This window comes from Thamnophis sirtalis, unplaced genomic scaffold, assembly GCF_051295495.1.
Source record: "Thamnophis sirtalis isolate CommonGarterSnake01/CBP01778 unplaced genomic scaffold, rThaSir2_p1.2 scaffold_4, whole genome shotgun sequence".
NCBI lineage: Eukaryota > Metazoa > Chordata > Lepidosauria > Squamata > Natricidae > Thamnophis > Thamnophis sirtalis.
In genome coordinates, this window is record NW_028261384.1 from 68,477,370 (window position 1) to 68,503,255 (window position 25,886).

The 25,886-nt window shown below is 41.4% G+C and overlaps 1 protein-coding gene across 3 annotated transcripts in view; it reads left to right on the forward strand.

Moving 5' to 3' along the window:
* The window catches only part of ANLN (anillin, actin binding protein), an 84,241-nt gene extending 60,447 nt beyond the window's left edge, over positions 1 to 23,794 (forward strand). For 2 of the 3 annotated variants that reach the window (XM_014068568.2, XM_087713085.1), the window contains 7 exons: positions 606 to 644; positions 796 to 817; positions 1,531 to 1,643; positions 20,045 to 20,131; positions 21,689 to 21,796; positions 22,999 to 23,171; positions 23,413 to 23,794. In XM_014068568.2, the coding sequence (XP_013924043.2) occupies positions 606 to 644; positions 796 to 817; positions 1,531 to 1,643; positions 20,045 to 20,131; positions 21,689 to 21,796; positions 22,999 to 23,171; positions 23,413 to 23,536 (666 nt within the window). In that variant the 3' untranslated portion in view covers positions 23,537 to 23,794. The remainder of the gene's footprint in view (positions 1 to 605; positions 645 to 795; positions 818 to 1,530; positions 1,644 to 20,044; positions 20,132 to 21,688; positions 21,797 to 22,998; positions 23,172 to 23,412) is intronic. The other variant, XM_087713084.1, reaches the window with a different exon arrangement.
* Positions 23,795 to 25,886: the final 2,092 nt, after the last annotated feature.

The following is a 25,886-nucleotide window of genomic DNA, read 5'->3' on the forward strand; positions in this document are numbered from 1 at the left end:
CAACAACATGGTTGCTAGTGCTGCTGCTGTGAGGCAGGTGTCAGGATGTAGATGGCCTCACTGCGGGGGCACTGAGGTTAGCCGGTATGAGACGTGTGGTGCAGCTTCACTCCACCTCGCCTCATGGCCATGGGCAGGCAGCCAGCTCTCTGGGTTCCTAAGTAGGGCTTATTTGGGGGTAGGGCTTATATTAGGTGCATATGTTAAAACATGCTAGGTCTTATTTTCAGGATAGGATAGAGAAACAATATTTTCCCAGTTATTCTACTTCTATTGGCAGATCTTCGTATTTTGTGATTTTTACCAGTTATTTCTCCTCTATTCTGTTATCCAAGTATTATTTTTTCTATAGTCAAAAGATACTGCAACTTTTGAAAAATTGGATTTTATTTCATCATTTAATATTTGTATACTTTAATATTTGTACAATGAAATACATCTATTGTTCTGGTTTTGACTTTTGTTTTTCTACTAGATACGTTTTTCATTACTTTTCCTTTTTTATTTTTGTGATGCAGCAGACTTAAGTCCTAAACCTAACATTAAACTAAAATAAATTATAATATTTGTAGTGTTGTTGGTATGACATGTCTTCTCTATTATAGGCTATTACTCCAAAGAGATTACTGACATCTATTACTACTGTAAGTACTAATATTGATTTATTTTTCCCCACTTCCAAGAAAACGTTAACTTTGATCAAGATATTTCTAATATAGTATCAAATGTATTGTCTATAATATTTCTTGAATAATCTGTTTCTATTAATCTTTTTTTACATGTGCATATCTATAGAAACCTAATCTTCTTGCATCCGGTAAGCAAAACTTTAGGTTTTGGTATTCAATTTGATACCAGTCCTGATTAATAAAGACTTAAAGAAATTATAATCTTATAAAATTTAAGTATTATCAAGGTTGTTTATCATTCTTCCTGTTTCACAGATGGGAGTGTAGGAAAATGAGTGCGCAGATGTGTCAGGGAAAGTTATGACATTAAAAAGTCACATTCTTTGTTAGGAGTTTTAGGTGCTGTGTAATTAATGAATCATAGTTAATATAGAACAAACAAGAAGAAAGGCTGTTTAAATATTTTACTTACAATAGCATTTTCAAACAAGAGGTGTATTTATTTGAATCCATGGCCATTATATTGTGATTAGTTCCTCAGTTTTCAATTCTTGATATCTATAATAATTTTTTATCTATCTGCAATTTGATGCAGTTATTAATATTTTTGAATAAAAGGCACTCTTTGTGGTTAGATTGCATATGTGTATACACATACAAATACATACATAGATATGTCCCAAAACATATTCATGTATAAAATACCAGGTTGGTGGGGTTCCTTGCTATATTAGAATAAAGAAGGGGATATAATGAGATAGAGCCTGCCACATCATTTTTCTATTCTTAGAACTATGTTTGAAAATATTCGATAATTTAATAAATTAAATATGTAATTTACAAGTACAATTAACCAGTAACATTAGCTAAAGAAACATTACATTTCTTTTTATTTTTATAGCTATGACCAGTCCAGGTGGACCTAATTCTGTGCGCACAAGTAATTTTGTTCTTGTTGCTTCACATACAATTTTACTGTCTTCAGTTGGGAGTACTAAATTTCTGTTGGACAAGGTAATTAATTTACATTTTGATTTTCCATAAGCTATTTCTTGAAATTATAATAGTTTAATAAAGTTCAGTAGAAAATACATATGAACCTATTGTTGATTTTGATGACTCTGACATTAGATTGTCAGAGATTTCTTACTTGCATTTATTTCAATGATTTATTTCAATAATAATAAATAGAATTACTATTATTCCTTAATTTTTGTAGTACTGAAATGAAGGAAGCCTGATATAGTATAAAAGTACTGACCTGTTTATTTCTGACAGGCAAGTCGATAGGTAGATTAAAAAAATACCAACAAAATAACAAAAATATATAACAATATACAAAAATATACATAACAAAAGCAATATCAATGTTATACAATAAAAATAAACATCTAATAGTGATTAAAATGAATTAAAGCTATAACTGGAATAAGAGATACATATAGCATTAAGCTAGAATTATTTTAATTAGATCAGCCTTTAACATGTTATTAAATAATACTTCTACATTTTCTCATTTTATAATGTAAAGATTTTTCAAATAGTGACAGAATAATCTTTAGAATCCATTTTTATAACTATTTTATTTTATTTGAAAAAAGTCAAAATACAAAACTCCAAAAAATAAAATTTAAAACAAACAAAAAAAGAAAAAGCACAGAGCAAACAAGATATTAAAAAAGTGTACATTAAATAAAGAACCCAACCTCCCTGGATAATAAAGCCAATCGGGCTTTTGAGCACATCTGCTAAAATAAGCCCTCTTCTGAAAATAAGCCTTCCTCAAAAATATTGCAACACAGCAGCTATGAGGTGACTATGCTCGCCGCCTCCTGCACCTCAAAAATAATAAGACATGGAAGAAGAAAAGGGAAAAAATCTGGCAGAAACAATGAAAGTAATTTTGGCAGAAGCACCAGTGATAACCAAAGGCAAGCTAATGGAAGGAACAGATGGAAAGTTTTCAGTTCTTAAAAAATATGCAATGAACAGCAAGTTGCCAGAAGTCCACATGAGATTTATCAAGAACATAAATAGAATACAGATTTTACAAATGGCAAGAGATATTGGACGGCAGTACTGGAAGGATACAGGATGATGAAATGAAATGTTACAATAAAAATTAAGTTAAACTTAGTTAAATTTTGAGTATTATGTATAAGACAAAGTAATAATATAATCCAATAAATGATTAACAATGATAATAATGCACTTATATACACTAGTTGATAATATGAAATTTTACATAAACTGTGAGAATATAAAGATGTAATACCATGCATGATTTAAGGGTGATGTAATGAAATGCTATAATATAAATCTATTCTAAATTTAGCATGCTTCAAATAAAAAGGATGTAATTATAGTTATATTCAATGAATGTTTAATAATTATAATAATTGTATACATAAATATTAGATTGATGATATGAATAATGGAATGTGCTGAAATGAATAAGTTGACATATGAGAGTACAAGAAGGTAAACAATTTTAATAGGATACGGGACTTGTTTTATCAGTGGTTAGATTTAAAAACAAAACATGGAATTGAAAATTATTAGAGAATGTTACCAATACCAAAATAATAGAATGATTTAAAATCGGATACAAAAATACTTTATTATTGGATATAATAACCTCCCCAAAAATAAGGCCAAACACTTATTTCGGGGGGTCAAAAGAAAATAAGACCCTGTCTTATTTTCATGAAAAGATGGTACGCATATTATCCTTCCCAGTTGAATACTGCTTAATACATTACTACAATATTAGTTTCTCACCCCTTGTGAAATAGCCCACCATCCCCCCCAAAAATTAAACTACTAAATCTACTTACAAATTAATGACCTATCATCTATATACTATATTAATAACAAAATGGGTCATAAGAAAAACAGTAATAATAAAAAAAGCAAAGTTAAAGTTCCAAAACTGTTATTGTGATCAATTCATAGAAAATTTACCATGCCATCTTATTTATCCCAAATTGTCCCAGGAGTAATTCATCCTGGATCAAATATCCACATTTCTTTCTTAACACCATCTCTTAATCATTGTCTGATTAAACATAGTAAATTTAGTCCCCAGAATGTCTATATGAAAGTGGTTTCAGATTAAACATGATAAATCCATTCCCCAATCCCCTCCAGTCTTGGAGAAAATCAGTTTGTTACTTTTTCATTCAGTCAGGCATCTGCTATTATAAAAGAGTGTCGGCTTGAATTTCAGAGAGATGTGTGCAATCAGCTCAGTTAGTTCTCTATATCTCTTTCCAATGGGCCTGTAACTTTCAGATCACATTCATTTTGTGTATCTAATTTATTCGGAATATTTTCCAGTCATTATCATTTAATCAAACTTTTTAGAAAAACTTTCAACTAAAAATTGTATGTTACTGAAAAGTCCTTTTTCAGATCTCAACCACTCTTGCTTGTCTTTAATTTGATCCATTGTTGCTCTGTGCTGCTTAGTCAGGAAACAAAAGAAAGCTGAAGCAAAGAGAAGCAGAGAAAGTGTTTTGCAGATATTTGATCCAAGATTAAAATAAAAATAAAAAAGAGCTCTAATTATTTTGCAATTAAAAAATCCCTGTAGTGAGAGTCCAGTATTAATGTAAATCAAATAAAAACTTTTCCTTTGCAAAAACACACTGTTTCCTTGAAAAGCAAAAGTTATTTTAAACAACAACATTAAGAGAAAAAGAATAGCTAGAGTTCAGCAAAGATAAAATAAATCAACATTCAACTCACCAGTTAAATTTTGAAGATAAAAACCAGAGTAAACTAGAAGATTTAAAAAGTTAAAACCCAGGGTTGCTTTAAAAAAATGAACTTCCAAAAGGAAGATATATGCCCAATGGCTTTCTGATTGCTCCAACAGGGAAGTTGAAGCTTCAAGATTCCCCTTTCAGATGGGCCCAAAACTGTCCAAAAGCTGTCTTAGGTCATTCCTGAATGCTCCCATTCAAATCTATGGAGCAACACTGCCAGAGAGCCAGCTTTGGCAGTAAAATTGGTAGATCATTGGCAAGAGAGAAAAAAAACCTTTTACCATTCAGCAGCCATCTTCGGGAAGAGTCTACTCTTGAATCTACTCTTCGACAACAAGAGAGTTGTTTTCTTTCCATCTACATAGAAAAAAATTCTTACTTGAACCCCAACCTCTCTACAAAACTACACATTTTTTGCCCAGTGAGGAGGTTACAGACAATCTTTTATAGTTGGATAATTAATGTTAACCAGTAATGTCAAATGCCAATGATTTTATTTTTGATAACTTAGGTTAGATTTTCTGCCTATAATGAGAATATACAATTAATAAAATGGAGGTTGGCAGGAGGCAGCTTTTATGGTTAATTACTTCCTGGTTCCTGTTTTAAAATACTAGTACTGATTTCAGACTATTATGAACCAGCATATACAAATGCCTGCACAAATTATTAAGGAGTTACTAGATTTTGGTTCAGGTATTTGTTTTATTCCTTCTCTTGTGCTGACTTGAAAACAAAAGAAAACTATAACAGGGACAACCAGATCATATTAATTACAGGGATGTGCAGTCAGGGGACTCAGAGCCTCACCACTGTCATCATGAAAAGAAAAAAAAATGTAAAAGGGAAAGGCTGAGTTATTTGCTGCCAGAGTCACAGTGGATGACTCTGCTTAGTGCTTAACTGTTTAAAAAAGCCTCTTAAAAAGTGCCCTCTACGGGAGGAGGCAGGAGAACGGCGTGAATCATCTAGTCTGGTGTTTTATGATCACTTAAGCAGGGTTAAGCAAGGGTTAAAAGTCGAAAAATCCCTGACATAGATGAGGCACGTTGTTCTCCTGCCTCCTCCTGTAGAGGGTGCTTTTTTAGAGGCTTTTTAAAACAGTTAATCACTAAGCAGAGTCATCTGGCAGCAACTAGCTCAGCCTGACCTCAGCTCTTGCCTTTTTCCTTTTACATTTTTTTTTCTTTTCATGATGGCAGGCAAGAGCAGAGTCGAAATCCTCTCTGAAACATCTGGAGAAGGTACATGTGTAGGTCGGAGAGAGGGGGAGGAATTCAAACTTCATCCTCAAGTGTTGATCCCTCCCCAAGTGTAGTTTGATTGCATGCAGAACTACGTTGCCTTTTCTCTCTCTCTCTCTCTCACACACACACACACACACCTGGATTAAACCATAGAAGCCCAGCTTCACTGATTACAAGTTTGAAAAGGCAACGTGGCTCCACCTGCAATCAAAGGCTCGGATCGGAAGGCAGCAGGGGAATGGGGGGGTGGTATGGCAGAGGAGCTGCTTTCAAGCCATTGGAAAATATATCCAATCCAACTTCTGTGTTTGTGTTTGTGAGTGAGTGAGAGAAAGATCCAACTTCTCTGTGTGCGTGTGTCTGTTTGAGAGAGGGGGGAGAGAGGGAGGAAGAAGGGCGAGGGAGAAGAAAAAGAATGAAAGAAAACTTTTTTGCAAAAGAGAAAAACAAATGCTGTTGCTTTAAATCGGAACTGAGCATGCCTGGCTGTGCAATTCTGGGAGTTGAAGTCCTCAAGTCTAAAAAAATTTGAAACCCGTGTGTCAGTGGCTCACCAGCCATAAACCTCATCACTGATTAATTAGAAAAATCTTAGGTTTTTTTTTATAGCACCAATCCCAAAATATGATCTTTCTTTTGAAAACATTTTTAGGGAGCCCAATAAAAATGGAACAATATTTTCTGTTGAATTAACTTTTTTCAATAAAGATGGAGATAGCATCCATGTATGAGTTAACACTGTCCGTTCTCTGATTGGACTGAGTCTGATTACTAATTAATTAACCACCTATATAACTTGTCCCTGTGAGTGACTCAACCCAGCTTCCGACTCAGTCCACTCTGGACAGTCGTGTTATCCAGTGTTTCCAGTATTTGAGCGAATTTCTCTTTATTGAATCTCAAATTGGCTGTGAGTAATTGTGGAGAAAGAGTGGGTTGGTGACATCAGAGCCAAACTAATTGGCCAGCAGGAGCCTTGGGGTGCTCAGAGAGAGGCTCATTGAGGTGATACTACCCAGCCTCGAGCCACAGGTTCAGGGGCGGGAGTCGTGCACTGACAAGCCATTCCTGAATCTTCATATCGCATGCTGCAATCCCCAGGACAGTATCCCCCACTGCTGTGTACAGCTGATTGCGCAGCGTGCTTTGCGCGGCTGCAGGGTATTTGACAGCGTTTCTCCCGGCTGGATAGACTGCAGGAACTTCCACAGCTCCGAGGAAATTCACTCCGATGCCGCGGGGAGGCAAACGGCCCCTTTGAACTGTTTTCACGCCCTGCAGGCTTGCAGGCAGCAATTAAAGGCGCACGCAGCTGCATTGGCCTGAGGAAGCTCTCAGAAACCCGGAAAGAGCACCGGTGGCCATTTTGAAAGGGAAAATTTGGCACAGTCGCCATTTTGAAAATAACGGTTGTTCCAATGGCAGACAGCAGTGTGGCAGGCCATCTCCCTGCCATGGAGAGAGACAGTCAGGGGGATTTGCTGTTGGTAGCTGGTGGGCCCGATCCCCTGGCCTTGCCTTTCTCGTCCCAGGTCAGCAAAACAACTAAGCCACATGATAAGACCTCTAAGGACTCTAAATCATCCAGCAAGGGCTCCAAGTCTAAAAAGACCTCTAAGTCGGCACATAAAGAGGCTAACCCCCAGACCAAGACCAGGCCTCATCACTTCCAAATCAGGCCACGGGCCCTCCTCTGCAGTTGGATCCTGGGCCTGGCCCGTTTAGCTCAATGCTGTCTATTAATACTTCAGGGCTCTGGGGGTAATCTGCATCACCAGCCCCTATGAAGCCTCGCCTACCTAGTAGACATGTGGAGGCCACATTTACACCCACAGCTGCTGGCCTACGCCCTGAGTATCTGACCCCACCATGCCACTAGATTACCAGTCCTTCATTGCAGAGGCCATTAAGTAGGGGATTGCGGCTGGGTTGCAGCAACAACAAGTGTCGCCAACACCACCACCGGCTGCCCCGGCTCGCGTCTCCAAAGTGATCTTGTTCCCAACCTGGGGGCAGACCAATCGCCTCAGCACCCCCATTGCAGTCGCTCCCCGACCTCAGAGGAAGGCGAGATCAGGGAGGCCGAGCTGTCTGAGGAAGAGGAGGCAAGCCCCGACAAGTCGGTTGCCTTAGGCCTCTTTCCGCTCTATTCAAACCTCTGCTTTCCAAGGCAATCACTGCAGCCGATATGGGGGGACAGGTGGAGGCTCCCTCAACCTCTAGAACCACCAAGTCAGCTAGCACATGGTTAACTGAGCATAAACTGGAGACGGACACCATCCCTGCTCCCCAGTTGTTTATAAACGCCATCCGGAGACAATGGGCTACACCAACATCAGGCCCAGCCCCATCCAGCTCTGACAGGCACTTTTACAACATGGCAGAGGGACTTGACAAACTGTTGCTGTGGCCGACAATGGATGCCCCGATTTTGGCCCTTCACTCTTAATACTACGTTACCCAGGTCCAGAAAGAGGTCCTAAAACCCGAGGAGAAGAAGGCCAACCAAACTCTCCAGTGGGCCCACCAAGCAGCCGCTTGGGCAGGCCAGGCTTCAGCGGCAGCTTCCTTTTTTCTTGCTCTAGCCTGTGTTGGTTGCAGCAGCTGCAGGAGATAATCCCAGCCAGGGATTCCAGGGCACACCAGAACCTGAATAAGATCATAGCTGCGATATAGTTTTCAACTGATGCCACCCTGAGTGCCACCAGATTCACCGCTCGGGCCATGGAGTCATCCGTGGCCTCCCGCAGACTCCTGTGGCTGTGCCCGTGGCAAACTGGCCTCCGTCACAAGTGGCGTCTGGCTTCAGAACCATACAAAGGGGGGACCTGTTCGGGGATTCCCTCACACCACTCCTAGTAGAAAGAAAAGACAAGCGTAAGGTGTTAACCACAAATTACAAGAAAGGGCCGTATTGCCCGGGGCCCTATGCCAAACGACAGGGAGCTAGACAGGATTATTGGGGCTCCTTTAGGAATCAGGATTATGGTCCCTCCAATTTTAGACAGCAAGGTGGCTTTGGACAACGCCAAAGTCAACAGTCGTATCGCCAACAGCGAGGCCATCAGTCCAAGCGACCCTTTCGTGGCAGGGGAACCGGTTCTGCCGCAGGCCTTGAGCCACCTTGCGACTGGTTCCCCATTGGCGGGATGTTAATACACTTTGCGGAAATGTGGGAGCCACCACTTCTGACCGTTGTGTCATCACTACAGTTAGGGCAGGTAAGTAAGATCTTTATTACGGTCAAAGACCAGCAATGTACATTTGTCTTTACACTATATTAAAAATACTAACATTAAAATATAATTAAAAGTATTTACATTAAAAGTGGATAATATCATTATGGTCCAAAGATTGTTAAAGGTATGTCCAGATAATTGGTACAAGATGGTACTATACTGTAGCCAATTTTTTTCTTATGGACATTGCAGCAGCACAGAACTTTGCCACTGCATACGTGGTAACCGGGTTAGTGTCCTGGAGGAGAAAGCCTAGATAAAGATTGTCTGCCCTCCCTGGCAATCTCTCTAATAAGGGGAGAATATAGGCAGACCTACAAGCTCTGTATAGCTCGCAGTATAATAGTACATGTAAATTATCTTCCACTTCTCCTTTACCACATATACAAACGCGTTCGGCTATAGGTGTTCTCTTATACCTGCCCTGGAGGAGTGCTGAAGGAAGAATGTTAAATCTGGCTCTGAAGAAAGCTATTCTTTGTTTTGGAGAGATCACGTCATTTAGATATCTTGCCGATTCCCACACACCCTGTTTGATTCTGTCCCTACTGTGGAAAGGCAACCTATTTAGTTCTTGGAACTCCATGTCCCTCATTCTATTGATTACTACTTACTTTGCTTGCTCAAAGCCTAGGGACATTAAGAATAATGGAGAAAGCCCATTAGAGCCCAGCTTGTGATCAATTGCTTGTTTCCAGGGGGAAGGGAAATTGTCAGTCAACACTAGCGGGGACAGTCCCTCTGGAAAGAAATGCATTTTAAGCCAATAAATGACCATCATCTTCCAGGCTCTTACTTGAATTTGAGGCATGCCTGTCTCAATTCTTAACTGGGCATTTGGAGTTCCATTGGGAGCAGCTAAGATGGCTCGCAGGAATTTTGTTTGAATGGTTTCTAACAAGTCTCTCTTTGCAAGGATTCCTGTTTGTGCCCCGTAAAGAATTTGTGCCAATGTTTTGGCCTCAAAAAGTTTTAAGGCAGCAGGTACTAACTGACCTCCACCTGTATAAAAGAAATGTTTGATTGCATTTGAGGACCTATTAACTACTTGCATTGTGTGATCTAGGTGTGCCTTCCATGTCCCTAGCGAGTGTCCTAATCCCTATCCTAATCCCTGTTTAGGATAACCCGTTCCCTCCTAAATAGGAGGGATACGGGCGATCCGCTGCAGGGCAGGGCTGAGGACTACGTCCAATTTCTCGCAGACAAGGTTGCTCGGCTCCGGGCGGACCTGGACTCCAATTCTGCAGTACCAGCCGAGGCACTAAGGGATGATCTGGTAAGTCATCGCTGGACTGAGTTTCAAGCTGTTGCCCCTGAGGATGTGGACAAGGCCATGAGAGCTGTAGGTGCCTCCACATGTGTGCTGGACCTGTGCCCTTCCTGGCTGGTTGTAAACAGCAGGGAGGTGACACGAGGCTGGATCCAGGCGGTTGTTACCGCCTCTCTTCGGGAGGGGATCTTTCCCCCCGCTTTAAAGGCGGCGGTGGTGAGACCCCTCCTGAAGAAACCATCCTTGGATCCAGCTGTTTTAAATAACTATCGTCCAGTCTCCAACCTCCCCTTTGTGGGGAAGGTTGTTGAGTAGGTGGTGGCCTTTCAGCTCCAGCGGTCCTTGGAGGAAGCCAGCTATCTCGATCCGTTCCAGTCTGGCTTCAGACCTGGCTGTAGCACAGAAACCGCTTTGGTCGCGTTGACCGATGATCTCTGGAGAGCCAGGGATGGAGGCCACGCCTCCATCCTAGTGCTCCTTGACCTCTCGGCGGCTTTCGATACCATCGACCATGGTATCCTTCTGCGACGACTGCGGGAGGTGAGGGTGGGAGGCGCTGTTTTACAGTGGTTCTCCTCCTACCTCTCGGACAGGTCGCAGTCGGTATTAGTTGGGGAGCAGAGATCGACCCCTAGGCCCCTAATGTGTGGGGTGCCTCAGGGTTCGGTCCTGTCCCCCCTTCTTTTTAACATCTACATGAAACCGCTGGGTGAGATCATTCGACGGCACGGGATAAAGTACCATCAATATGCGGACGATACTCAATTGTATCTGTCCGCCCCGTGCCAACTCAACGAAGTGATGGATGTGATGAGCCAGGGGCTGGATGCTGTTAAAGACTGGATGGGGGTTAACAAGCTTGTGCTCAATCCAGAAAAGACCGAGTGGCTGCTGTGTTTCCCTCCCAAGAATTGGCCAAGTACTCCATCTCTCATGCTGGGGGGTCAAATTATAATAATTTATAATATAAATTATTAGACAGGGTTCGCAACTTGGGAGTCCTCCTGGACCCACAGCTGACCTTCGAACATCATTTGTCAGCTGTGACCAGGGGGGCATTTGCCCAGGTTCGCCTGGTACACCAGTTGCATCCCTACCTGAACCGGGAGGCCCTCACAACAGTCACTCGTGCCCTTGTGACCTCTAGGCTACAATATTGCAATGTGCTCTACATGGGGCTGCCCTTGAAGAGCATTCGGCGACTCCAGCTAGTCCAGAATGCGGCCGCGCGAGCGATAGTGGGTGCACCTCGGTTCACCCACGTAACACCTATCCTCCGCGAGCTGTGCTGGCTACCTGTTGATCTCCAGGTGCATTTCAAGGTGCTACTTATCACCTATAAAGCCCTTCATGGTAGTGGGCCTGGGTACTTGAGAGACCGCCTACTGCCAATTACCTCCACCAGACCGATTTGATCGCATCGATTAGGCCTCCTCAGAATTCCATCTTCCAGCCAGTGCAAACTGGCAACTACCCGGAGGAGAGCCTTCTCGGTGGCTGCTCCGTCCCTTTGGAACGAACTCCCCGTGGAGATTTGGACCCTCACCACCCTCCAATCCTTCCGTGCTGCTGTAAAGATCTGGCTGTCCCGGCTGGCCTGGGGTTAAGATTATAGCCCCACTCGAATTGTGCGATTGTTGTGTTTTTCTTTTTTTAACATGCTGTATTGTCTATTGTTTGTTGTTTCCCCTTCCCTTTTGAATTGTGAGCCGCCCTGAGTCCCCTTAGGGAAAAGGGCAGCATACAAATAAAGGCAAAAGTTAAAAAAAAAAAAAAAGTAAAGTAAAAGTGACCTCCACCTGTATAAAAGAAATGTTTGATTGCATTTGAGGACCTATTAACTACTTGCATTGTGTGATCTAGGTGTGCCTTCCATGTCCCTAGCGAGTGAAAAACCACACCAAGGTATCTAAATGTTCTAACCTATTCCAAACTATATCCTTCTATTTGCCAGGAATATTGGCGTGGTCTTTTAGCAAAAACTAAAATTTTTGATTTATCGAAGTTAAGGACCAGCTTATTTTGCCTGCAGTAGCCGAGTGTTGCCCTAATTGCTCTCTTCAGTCCTATGGGTGTTTGTGAAATGATAGCGGCGTCATCAGCATATAAGAGAATTGGCACTTTGCGTTGTGATAGGTTAGGAGGATGGAAATCCGGATTCTGTAAAAGCTCAATCTGGGGATTAATATAGAAGTTGAAGAGGGAGGGGGACAGGATGCAACCTTGCCGTACCCCTTTTTGTACTCTTACTGAGCCGGTTAAACTCCCTTGGGGATTACACCTCACTCTCAGGGTGGAATTGGCATACAATTTTTGTATGAGGAAGAGGAAGCATTTATCGATAGTGGTGCATTTTAACTTCTCCCAGAGGGTGATCCTGGATATTGAATCGAAGGCCTGTTTAAAATCCAGGAAGGCCACAAAAAGAGAGGATTTTTTTTAATGTGAACTAAATGGTGGAGTACCAAGATATGATCCACCGTTGATCTTCCTTCCCTAAAACCGGCTTGTTCGTCTTTGATTATCCCCCCTGAAATTAGCCAATCTTGAAGTTTATAATTTAGGTGTTTGGCGTACAGTTTACTAATAACGCTTAGAAGACTAATGGGTCTGTAGTTGCCTGGATCATTTCTATTCCCTTTTTTATAAATTGGTATGATAATTGCTACTCCCCAATCTCTAGGCATATGGCCTGTATTGTCTATAAATGTAAACAGTGATGCTAGAAGTGGAGCCCACCAACTGGCATTCTTTTTAATTATTTCTGGCAGGACATTATCAGCTCCGGGTACCTTATTAGCCTTTAGGGCTTCAATCAACCGGGATATCTCTTCTGGTGCAACAGGGGGGCAGTGAGGAGTGTGGTCCAAACTAGCTTGGCTCTCCTTGGTTACATAGTCAGGATCTGTATAAAGCTCCCTAAAGTACTCTTCCCAGGCATGAATTGGAGCCTGATTTGTAGGGGGTAGGGGAGGTTTTCCCAGTTCCCTGGTGATGTACCAAAAAAGGGATGTATTTTTTGTCCTGACTGCCGTAATTAGTCTATGCCAAGACTCCTTCAGGGCCGCACTTTTCTTTTAGAAGGTTCTTATATTGTGTTTTCAGCTGCTTTAAAGTAGTAAGTGTGCTCCTCGGAGGGGGCACCTTTACTTTTCTTGTATTCTTCATTATATATCTTTTTTAGTTGAACGCAATCTCTATCAAACCATTTTTTTGTTTTTTGAAACTAGCATTTTGGGGTGAGCTAGTGATCTGTTACTGAGAACCGAATTCAAGTTTACAATTAAGGATTCAAACCCCTCTAGGTAAGATCCCCCACAGTTATTTCTTAGTAGAGATGTACGTAACTCTATGGCTACCATCCATTTGGTAACTTCCTTAGCGTTTTTCTCATTCCATTTAATTTTTACCTGGGTATTTTGAGTTTCTAACCTGGGTAGGTAGGCTGTGCCTGCCTTTAGAGAATTCTGGTGCAATGTGAGAGTAAGGATATTGTATTATGATCACTTTCCAGTCGCGAGTCTACCTCTATCTTCTGTTAGAACTTCAGGAGGTCACATGATATTATCCAGTAGTCAACTGTGGATTTTCTTCCTGCTCCCCGGTAAGTATATTCTGCTGGGAAATCGCCCCATGGGGACCCGTTAAGGATACACAGATCCAAACGTTCAGTCATTTGTCTTACACATAAGCCTGCCCGATTAGCTTTAGGGTCTTTAAGTTGTCTGGCATGCAAAGATTCATCTGTTACATTTTCATCATAGTGAATCTTAAACTGCTTATATAATGCTTGATCATTTGGACCCATCCTAGTGTTTAAGTCCCCCCCCCCCTATAATTATTGCAGCTTTGGGGAATTTGGCCGAACAGCCAAGAATAAAATCTTCTATGCTGTCCCAGATCTTGTTAATCACATTATTCTTATTAAGTGGAGGAATATAGATATTGAAAAGCAAAATCTCCACCTGTTTAAATAAGAGTAATGTAGTTACAACCCATGACTGGAAAGGTGGCAGTGGTACACATTTAAAATGCAAGGATGTATTAACTAATGTCACAATACCCCCTTTAGCTCTCCCCCCCCCCCACATTGCTTGGGACAGCCGGAATTGAGTTGACCCAATAGCCATCTAACTGAATCTCTGTGGTGGCCCAGGTTTCCTGCAAGGAGAGGATGTCAAATTGTGATATATAGTCAAAAAAGAGTTGGTCTTTTGATGGGACGGACCAACCTGCTATATTCCAAGTTATAAGGGAGAGTGGGTCAATTTTTGGAGCTCATCAGGAAACTTGATTTATACAAAGGGAAGTTGTCTGGTTGTTACCATGGATTGAGGTGTCATCGCACACTGAATTGGTCTTCTTTAAAAATAGGGGGGACCCGTGTAGGTCATGTGTAGACTCTTGAGAAACTTGTTCAGGGTAAGAGAGCTTGCCATTCTGAAGCCTCTTCTCTGGTTGTAGGGCAAGGCGTTATTAGTTCATCTTTCATTCTTTGCAATGGTGGCTCTTTCATGAGTCGACTCTCAGTATCTTAGTTTGGAGCTGGCGGTGATGAAGGTGTCATGGAATTTTCACACAGGGATGAAAACATCTCCATCCCTACTGGGGTCTCTAATACCTCCTTTGGGTCTTGGCTTCTATTTTCTATGATCTTGAATTCATGCAATCTCTTGTCCTCTGGGGGGGAAGTGAGAGGCTCAATTATTGGGGAAACCAGGTCTATAAGTGGCTCTGCTGTGTCCATTGTGACCAATAAGGATTTCTTTAAATTTTCTAGCTTGAATAATATATTGTCTTGTTCTTTCCTTGAGAGAGCACCAAAAGCGTTAATGAGGCCAGCTTCTGTGCTGTTAAGTATCTCTTCTCCGGGCAAGTCTGGTTGACTCCCACTATCATTCGCTTTCTTTTCCAAGATTGAAAATGAGGTGGTGTCATTCGCCTTGGAGGCTCGCATGTTAGTTATTAACGGGATAACCCTTTCCTCACCAAAGACTCTGGTGGGAAAGATTTGGAAGGAGGCTAAAAATGCCTTCATCTTGAATAACATCTGTGGTATGGTGGGCTGTTTGAAAGACAGAAGGATCCGCTTCCAATTTGGGGCCTCAGGTAACCACTCCACAGCACAGAGATCAATCATGCCCCTGTGACAGTGAAGAAGCTGGCTTAGGGAATTTAATATTGCACTTCTGGAATTCCAACGTCCATAATTAAGTCCGTTCAAATGGATTCTAAAAGCTATCCTTTGTGTTTGTAGCGAGCAATGTGATTGTTGTAATTGAGGGAGGGATTTTTTCCTGATTTCTTCTTTATTGATACCTTTTCCTCTTGATGCCTTGTCTGGGGGGACGGGACTGTTTTTTTGAGAGGACTGCCTCCTTTTATCTGTCTCTTTAACTGTTTCTCTGGCTCTTTGTTCTATTTCCTTTTCCTTATCCTGCGAATGGGAGTTAATCAAATCTTCTGCCAGAACTTTAGTGGGAGTTCTTGGGGCCCGATATTGCATTTGAAGAAAAACAGCTAAATCTTTTTTTCAATTACTCTACATCATGTTGGATGGCAATTAATTGTTCAAATATTGAAACCACCGTTTGCGCTGTGAGAAGGCATTGCTTTGCCATAAACTCGGTTGAATTTTCCCAGGGTAAACTCTCCATACTCTGAATTATCTGGTTGTTTTTTGCCTTTTTAGTCTTTAACTTAGACTCCATAACAGAAATTGTTGGACTAGTTGTTTGTGATAAGAACTGGCGTTCATTTTGTTCCCCCTCCACCAGATCAGAGAAGTCTAGTAAATGCTGATTTGCCATATCTTTTTGCCAGTCCTGTTCTAATCTCTCCAGATTGTTGGAGATGGGGAGGGGTTTAGTTTTACTAACAGATCTCTTGCTAACAAAGAGCTCTTCAATTCTTGGTTGTTTTGCTGTCTTCACTGGAAGGAGAGATCCTGGGCTGGTGCCATGGCGTTTCTTTCTTTTTCCCATGCTTATTTAATTCTTCGGCAGCAACAAAAGTTTTTGTTTGTATTATGTTCTACGCTATCTCCACCAAAAAAAGTTAATTAAATAAAAAAGAATCGAGTAGGAGTACTAAAAATTGATAAAATAAAATAAAACTGGGAGGCACTACTGCAAATACGCTCCAGCTGCACCGGCTGCCGCTCCGCCCTTGAGTTCCTTTCGTTCCCTCCATGTTTTTTCATTAGGTCCCCAGTCTCTAGTAATAGACAGCGACAGCTCTTAATGAGCTTAGCCATCCGGCATCTTTTGGACATTGAGGCCATCCAACTGGTGCCAGTCGACCAATGTCATCTGGGTTTTTATTCTGTGTTATTTGTTATCCCCAAGTCTTTTGGGGATTGGTGGGCTATTTCGGATTTGAAATGTTTTAATAAATACTTGAAATACTGACGGTTTAAAATGCAGTCCTTGCAGTCAATTTTAGAAGGGGTCCGACAGGGTGACTATCTCGCCTCTATCGACTTGACAGAGGCATATTTGCATATACCTTTCTTCCAGGACCACCATTGTTTCCTCCGTTTTTGCTATGACAATTGTCATTATCAATAAAAAGCCCTACCCTTTGGCCTCTCATCTGCTCCTTGGGCTTTCACTAAGGTGTTGGCCGCCCTGACGTCCCATTTGAGAACAGTGCCCATCAGGGTTGTCTTATCTAGATGACATCTTGATATTGGCACTCTAGGGATAAGGCCATGAGGGACCTCGACACCACTATTCAAATCCTCCAATCCCATGGTTTTTCCATCAACAGGAGCAAGAGTCACTTTGTACCTACCATTCTCATCTTGCACCTGGGGGCTTGGATTGACACGGAGGTGTTCCAGGTGTTCCTCTCTAAGGAGAGACAAGACAGTCTCTGCCAATTAGTGTCTTAGGTGGAGAGGGAAAGGAAAGTATTGCTAGCTACCTTGTCTAAATTGCTGGGGAAGATGGTTTCAGCCATCTCAATTGTCCCTTGGGCCAGACTACACGCCAGGGAATTACAATGGCTCCTACTGCCCTTCCAAAAGGAGTTGAGGAGCACTTCTCTGGATAGGGTTACCTTGCCCAGTGAGGTACGGTACTCCTTGCGTTAATGGAGGTCCCCTGCGATCAAAAAAGGATGTCAGTTGAGGGTGGAGGACAGGATCACGATCAGAACTGATGCGAGTCTCCGAGGTTGGGGCACCCACTTTGATGCACATTTTTGTACCTTGAGCTCAAAGCCATCCGTCTTGCCCTCCTCCACTTTGTAGTCTTGATCAGGAGGGCCCATGTACTGTTTTTGACTTATAATATAACGGCCAAGGCCCATGTGAACAGGTAGGGTGGCACCAGGTTGAGACAATTAATGGGGGAGGTGGAAGAGCTGGGTCACTGGGCGGAGCTTAACCTGTCCCTCGCCGCTGAGCACCTTTCAGGGGTTGACAATGTGAGGGCAGACTGGTTCAGCCACTCCACCCTGGATCAGGCAGAGTGGAGATTACACGCTTCTCTCTTCCAGGAGATTACGCGATGGTTCGGGGTTCTGATCATGGACCTCTTCGCCTCTCCAGCCAATGCTCAACCTCCCCAGTTCCTCACGAGGTTCCCCGCGACAGGTGCAGAAGGGACGGATGCCCTTCACTGGCCCTGGCCTCAGGGACTCCTATATACCTTCCCACCACTTCCACTTTTGTCCAGGGTCATGCACAAGATCATTTTGTCCAGGGTGGAGATCATACTAATTGCCCCACATTGGCCACGCCGGCCATGGTTTGCAGATTTTCAGACATTGTCCATGGAGAGGCCCTGGAGGATCTCGCCAGACAAGCCATCCCTCAGCCAGGGGTCACTGGAGCACCCGGACCCCCACTGGCTCCAGTTCACCACCTGGCACTTAAGCAGGAGGGTCTGACACTTGACAGATTTTCAGCTAGTCATAGACACTATACAGGCATCCAGGCGGCCCTCCACTGATCGCATTTATAACGCTATCTGGCGGGTGTTTTGTGAATGGTGCTCTAATAGGATAACGCCAGTTTCGGCCTCGGTTCCCCAGGTCCTGGAGTTTCTCCAGGACAGTCTGGACAAGGGGTTATCGCCTAATACCCTTAGGCGGCAAGTGACAGCCTTGTCCACCATGTTGTCTTGGAGAGGGGTTAGTCATTATCCCATCACCCGGCGGTTAGGTGGTTTTTAAAAGGGGCATCTAATCTGAGGCCACCTGTAGTGCACAGATACCCCACATGGGACTTGTTGAAGGTTCTCACCGCTCTCACGAAGCCCCCATTTGAGCCCCTCGATACTATTCCTCTGCAATTTCTTTCCCTGAATGTGGCCTTCTTAGTTTCTATCACCTCTGCTCAGAGGATATCAGAGCTCCAGGCACTATCAATTAGGGAGGGTCTGTGTACCTTTTATGAGGATAGGGTGATCCTTCCTTTCACCCCAAGGTCAATTCATGATTCCATCAGGCACAGGAGATTATATTACCGGACTTTGTTCATGCCATCGAGGCCATTAGAGGAGCAGTGGCACATGCTGGATGTCCGGCGGGCTCTCCAAAACTATATCCAGCGGACATCGGATTTGAGGAAGATGGAACATCTCTTTGTCTCTTTCCAACCTTCCTCACTGGGGCAGAGGGTATCAGTCACTACCATAGGCAGGTGCATCAGGAAATGTATCGCCATGGCCTATTTTTTCCAATAAAGAGCCGGTTCCACAGGAGATTACGGCCCATTCCACCAAGAGCTCTGCCACCTCTGCGGTGTGGAATACCCAGGCTTCCCTGGGGGAGATCTGCAGGGCAGCGGTGTGGGCAACCCCCTCGCCCTTTGTTCAGAATTATAAACTGGATAAATTTGCTTTGGCAGATGTTGCCTTTGGCCGCAGGGTTCTACAGGCAGTACATGCTGGCAGGTAGTCCAACGGGGACTAGCTTCGGTATGTCCCATACGTGGATGCTAATTCCATCTCTATTGAGAAAGGGCGTTGGTATTTACCTGATACGCCTCTTCTGATAGAGTGGAGATAGCATCTAGTCCCGCCCTATATGGAGACGGTTTTCCATTCTTGCCTGGGGAGAGGATTGTTCAGTTGGTTTATGTCATTTCTTATGGAACTTCTTGTTTGCGTTTGCACTGAATGGTTTACTAAAGTTGAAGTTTGGATAATATGTGGAGTCTGTGTCTTTGTTCTTTGTTGTAAGCTGGGTGGAGTCACTCACAGGGATGGGTTATATAGGTGGTTAATTAATTAGTAATCAGACTCAGTCCAATCAGAGAACGGACAGTGTTAACCCATACATGGATGCTATCTCCACTCTATTAGAAGAGGTGTATCAGGTAAATACCAATACCCTATCTCTACATCATCAACATATCTTAACACTTGAACCCCATTGATTTTTTAAGGATGGATATTCTGATATTTTGAGACACCTGTTTTAACAAAATACAGTAAATGATACTGGTAGGGGGCAGTGGTACAGTTCAACTGAATGTGTTTGATGGCATAAATTCTGACGCTCCAAAGATTACACATGAAATGAGGCCCTGCCTTCTGCTTCTTAGAGAGCTGAGTCACAGGACAGACAGACAACCCCACTGCAGAAAGCTGCCTCTGAATACTTTGATTCTGCTTCTATTGTTTTCATTCTTTAAAATCGGCTATTGCCTAATTATGCTTCTGTTTCAGTAGCATAATTGGTCAGTTCTTAGGAAAGTAGCGCTTAGGTTATTTTGCATGGCTGGTTTGGCTCTCTGGGTTATTATCAGGTTTCTCTTGACAAAGATTCGAACTGAAAGCAGGAGCATCAAATGCCTCAAAAATGCAAATCTCCAAAAATAGGCTAATTGGGAAAGAAAAGAAACTGATATTAAATAACCACTGTGTATTTTTAGGTTCCTTTCTTATCTCCTCTGGAAGGGCATATACATCTAAAGATTAAGTGTCAAATTGATTCTGGTGTGGAAGAGAGAGGGTTTTTGGTAAGTTGTAGTACCTATTTTAATGTAGAGTGAGATCTTGATTTTACTTTGTTGTAATTTTAAGAATTTATAAAACTCTTCTTTTGTGACTATGATAAATCTTCTAGTAGCATTATGTGGTTTTTCTAAGTTCTGGTTTAAAAAGAATGTACCACCATCTGTTAAATTGCAAATAATTGTAGTTGACCAAATATTGTTGACACCACTAGATGGCAAAATGTACTATAGAAATGCTCACAGTTCCAAGATCAAACTAGTTATTTAAAATAGTTATTTAAATAATGTATAGTATAAAGAATTCAAGAATGATCAAACCTAATGAAGCTAAATTAGATCCAAAGAAGAGATTTGCTGAAGTTTAGAATACAGATAGTCTTTGGCTTATGACTATAATTAAGCCTAGCAATGTTGATCATAAGTCATGGCAGTCATAAAGTGGGTCATCAGATATAACTTTTTTGCAGCGGTTGTTAAGTGAATGCCACAGTTAAGCAAATTTATTGTTCGCTATAAGGCGGTTAAATCAGAAGTAAATGCCAGTTTCTATGGGAAAAAATATAAATTGCAGTATGATCATAGGGTGTTGCAAATGACTGTACTGTATTTCCAGCAAAATAAGCCCTAGCCTAATTTTTAAGCATGCCATGGTAGGTGGGGCCAGCACAGGAGGCAGCGAGCATGCTCAGACCGACAGTTTCTGGCCCCAGCCTGCGCAGCACAGGGGAGTTGATTACCTGGTCCCTGTCCAAGCACCTGGTGGAGGCAGAGGTGGGGGGAAAGCACATGATCTAGACGCACTGCCCAGGCCATGGGAAAGCCGAGAGTCAATGGGCTGGAGCAGTGGGCAGTAATGGGAAGGCTTGTCTTCACACAGCAGCAACAGAAGGGAGGCAGGTAATCCCAAGGAACTGTACGGGCTGCAGGAAAGTCAAGAGACACGAAGACAAGCCTCCTGCAGCCACCTGCTTCCCAGCTCCAGCCCACCACCTGTTGACTTTTCTATGGCGCAGCTGGATCACCTGCATTCTCCCCCCTTCCCCGTGCCTCTGTCTCCATCTGCTGCTTGGACAGGGAATCAATTCACCTGCACTTCACGGGCTGCACAACCCTAGAGTATTCTGACCAAGGAACCAGTGGGCTGCAGCTGTTGCATATGCCAGAGGGCAGGCACCAGCCAGACTGATCACCTTGAAATCGTGTTTCCCTGAAAATAAGCCCTAATGCTTATTTTGGCACCCCAAAAAATAAAAGACTGAGTCTTATTTTGGGAAAACATGGTAAATATGGATCAGTTGCTGAGCAACCAAAATGTGAATATGTGCCTGGGCAGGGAGGAAGTGAACTTTGGATCCACATTAAAAGTAATTTTTGGGTGAGTCCACTATAACTTTGAGTGGTCACTAAGTAACTGATCTCAAGTTGAAATGTATGGCAATTAAACAGAGTCACAATAGGAACTGTAACATGGTGAGCTGTATGTTTGAAGGGCCTGACCATGTTTACAAACAAATGAGGGAAAACGTCTATGCTCAAAAATATTTTTCTCCATTTCTGTAGACTATGTTTGAAGATGTTAGTGGGTTTGGAGCTTGGCATCGACGCTGGTGTGCTCTTTCAGGAAATTGTATCTCTTATTGGACCTATCCAGATGATGAAAAGAGAAAGGTAATTGCAGGCTAAAATTCAAATAAAAATAATGTAGAGAGTTTTTAAAATTAAATTATGGTTTGAAATTGTATGTTTCATCAGAGTCTTACATAGCTACATTAATATTAGGTAAATTCATACCCAGCCAAATCCTGCATTATTTTATAATATTTGTTAGGATTACTCATTTGGGTAAGAAGAAGAATATAACTTCCTGTGTATTTTGGACTCTTTGTAATGAATGAAATATTCATTTTGAAAATAAGACTGTAATTAATTATAAAGTTCATTTCTTTACTTCTCTTTTGTGTATAGTTTACTCAGAAAGAACATGTATGTAGTTTGAGGGTGCTCCTGAGCTTATTATCTTTGAAGGCTCAATTACCTCTGTGTCTAGGAATATTTATTATCAGCATGATATGATATATTAATTACGTCTTTTTCTGGACAAGAACAGTGTGGGTGAATTTATTCAATTACTGGTAAAAATAATTTAGAAGTCTATACTATAATTCACTTTATGTTTCTTCTGGAAGCTGCAACTGGTACAGAACTCTGACCAGTTTGTTGAGTGGGCACTGGTCCTGTATATGAATTATTTTTGTAGTTGTTTTTTGAACTACCACCAAAATAGGCTCAAGGTTTTGGTTACGATGTATAAAGCTCTAAACAACTTGACGCCAGAATACTTGTCATGTAGTCTCCAGAGAGATCATCAAGAGAGGTTTTATATCAAAAATTGCTGAATGTCACTAGGCATTACCTGGGCCTTATGTAAAAAGAAAAGTCTGTGGAATAAAGAAGGCATCTATTTTAGCATAATAGTTTATGACGTACCATCTTAGAAGAATTGTTGTTTAGAATGATTTATTTAATATTTCATTTTTAAAAGACAGTTAAACCCTATTTAATTAGAGCCTAGTACAGTGTACTCTACATGCACCATCATACATCTGCTGTGTAATCTGCATAATGAAAATTATATCATTTGGAACTGTATTATAGTTAGCATATTAATGTTGTTGCATAAAGAACATAAATGCCTATAGTGTACTGTTCTCTGCTTCCACGGAGTTTCCACAATTTCTTTCTCTAAATTAGTCTGATAATTACTTTTATTGAATAGTTTTATTATATATTTTGTTTATCTGTAAGCTTCATTTCCATGTTATAGTATTATAAGCAGAAAACAAATCTATAAATAATATTTTTAATTTCAGCATCCATTGGGCTCCATAAATTTGGCAAACTGCACGAGTCGCCAGATTGAACCAGTCAACAGAGAATTCTGTGCTCGTCCAAATACTTTTGAGCTAATTACTGTTCGTCCCCAGAGAGAAGATGATAAGGAAACATTAGTTAGCCAATGCAGAGACACACTCTGTGTTACCAAGTAAGCACTTTTCTAATCCATATTCTGTTCTTCAAAGAGTTGAGTATATATTTTCTATATTTCAGGTAGCTTTAAATTGAGTGTTTACATGGCCTGCCATCAGCATTGTTGATTAAGTTATGAGGATGATGTTGGAATTGTGATTAATAAAATAATTTTGGATACTTCCTTTAATTTTGACAATCCATTTTTCCCGTATAGAAGAATTTAAAAATTAATACCGAATCTCATTTTTTTAAAGGAACTGGTTATCAGCTGATACTAAAGATGAGCGTAATCTTTGGATGCAGAAGCTAAACCAAGTGCTTATTGACCTTCGTATGTGGCAACCTGATGCTTGCTATGTCCCTATTGGAAAACCTTGAATTATGTTTTCTCCTTAAAGCTTGCTTTAAGAGCTAAATACAAATTGTTATTTTTAAATGAGTGATATGTAAGCAAATTTAATATAAGCTGAATGATGCAATATTAAGGCTGCTCAGTTAAGTAGCAGATATGCAGCTTCCACAAATATTTTCTACTGATACCACAACATGCTATGATGCAGCTACATTTGCTCTGAAAAAATAGTAGACATGCACTTCCTTTATATGATGTGGCTTTAAATAAACACTAATACTTTATACATTGTCCCTGTTCCTTTTTCATAATTCTGTGAATTTTTAGTAGTTTTTTATTCTTAAGCTATGAAGATTTCAACAAAAATAAAAATGCCTGTCAGAAGAATTGTCTTCCAGTTAATGTTTTCTTGACAGTGCAAAAGACTGGATCCAGACATACCTAAAATTAATAAGCAAATCCACAAAGTGTGAACATGAATATAGGAATAGACACAATTTCTTGATCCAAAAACATGTTTTAAAGAACTCTAAAGCATCATGTTTTCTATCAGGACCCGCCTTTCTTAGCCATATTATGCTTTAGGGTTTGTTTGTTTGTTTGTTTGTTTGTTTTTGAGAAGTAAATCCTTCAAAATAGATTTGTTTGAATTAGTTCAGATCTGTTACAAGTTTATTTTTCCATAAACCTTGAATTGTTTCCATTCAGAGAATTGTATTTTAGGAAACCATTGAATAATCTCTGAGAATGGCACATTCTTAATCCAAAGGGAAATGGAAGTACTCTGAATGATCTGTATCTATATGAACACATGTCCCTAAAACTTAATCTTTGGGTCAAGTAAATAGAGGGAAGGATTCAATCTAAAAACAAATGTCAGTGTCAAATTCCTAAGAGAAGAGACAAATTGGGATAAATGTTGACTCTATAAGATTTTCCTGTTACCTAACATGTTACATGCTAAGAGAGAGAGAAAAATAGATTGACTCTGTTAGTTGCCTAAAAGAATTCTCTCATTTTTTTATAGTTAGATAGTAGTTTTTTCTGATATGAAAAGCTAGAAGGAGCAGAGATCAAAAAGCTCCTGACTTTCACCCTGCTGAAAAATATTGGCATTAGGCTAATCATAATGGAGAACAAATTACCAAAAAATGCATCTGCACCAAAGAAAAAGGCATTTAACAGCAGTTTTCCTTCTCAATGAACCGAATCCTAGTCCTTCTCATCCAAAATGCAATTGAATGACAAACAATGGGAAAGGTCTAGTAGAAACATTAAAGTACCATATTTTTCAGAGTATAAGATGCACCCTCTTCCCTCAAAAAAGAGGCTGAAAATCTGGCTGTCTTATACATCAAATACAGCATTTTTTTGCTTCCTGGTACCCCGCCCCCTTCATCAAAATGGCCATGCATAGCCTTATGAAGGCTTTCAGAGAGCTCCTGGGGGCTGGGGAGGGCAGAAATAAGCAAAAAATAGTTTTTGTTCCCCACCCAGCAGCACTTTATAAGCCTCCATAAGGCTATGCATGCAGTTTTTTTGACAAGAAAATGGGCCTGTTTTTTGCTTGTTTTTGCCCCACCCGCAGGAGTACTCTGCAAGCTCCCCCCAAGGCTATTAATGCCTTTTATTTGAAGAAAAATGGACCATTTTGGGGGAGTTTGCATAGTGCAAAAACTCTTTAACTGATTGATGAGAATTACATTGATCAAGTGATATGCCAGCAGGAACAAAGTTAGGTGCTGTAGATTGTCAGCGATTTCCTTCTCCAGCACATGAATAAATACACCTGGAAACATCTACTTACCTACCTACTCTCTCTCTCTCCCTACCTATGTACTGTATTTCTCCTGTGATCATGGAGACAGCAGCTAGAATGGATTTGCTCTATCCAGTAACCAATTGGATTGAGTCTACACTTATGATGTCATCAAACCCTTCGTGACTCCTCCCTGTTTAGACTCAATCCAACCAGGGCTAGCTGTCAGAATTGATCTCTCCTCCAAATTTGAACTTTCTAGCATTAATTGGTGAATTTTTTCCATTTTTTTTCCCTTTAAATTGATTTTTTTTTCTCCTGAACATTTTGGAGGGAAATTCAAACTTGCTTCTAGGCTGCCTCTCTTCAGCTGTCTGACTGCCTGCGGCCACGAGTTCACTCAGGAAGTCTGCCTTGCAGTCAGATCAGCCAGCTCACGAGCTACAGCTCCACAACTGTTCTAAAAGGCACTCCTCGTTCCTGGGCACTCGGAAGGACATGCAACCAGCCCTTTTGCGCGGAATGGTTCCAGTCCATTTTGAGGCCCCACGGCCATTTTGAGGCTCTAAAAAGCCTCAGAGAAAAAAAGCGGTGGCTATTATGAGGCTCTGAAAGGC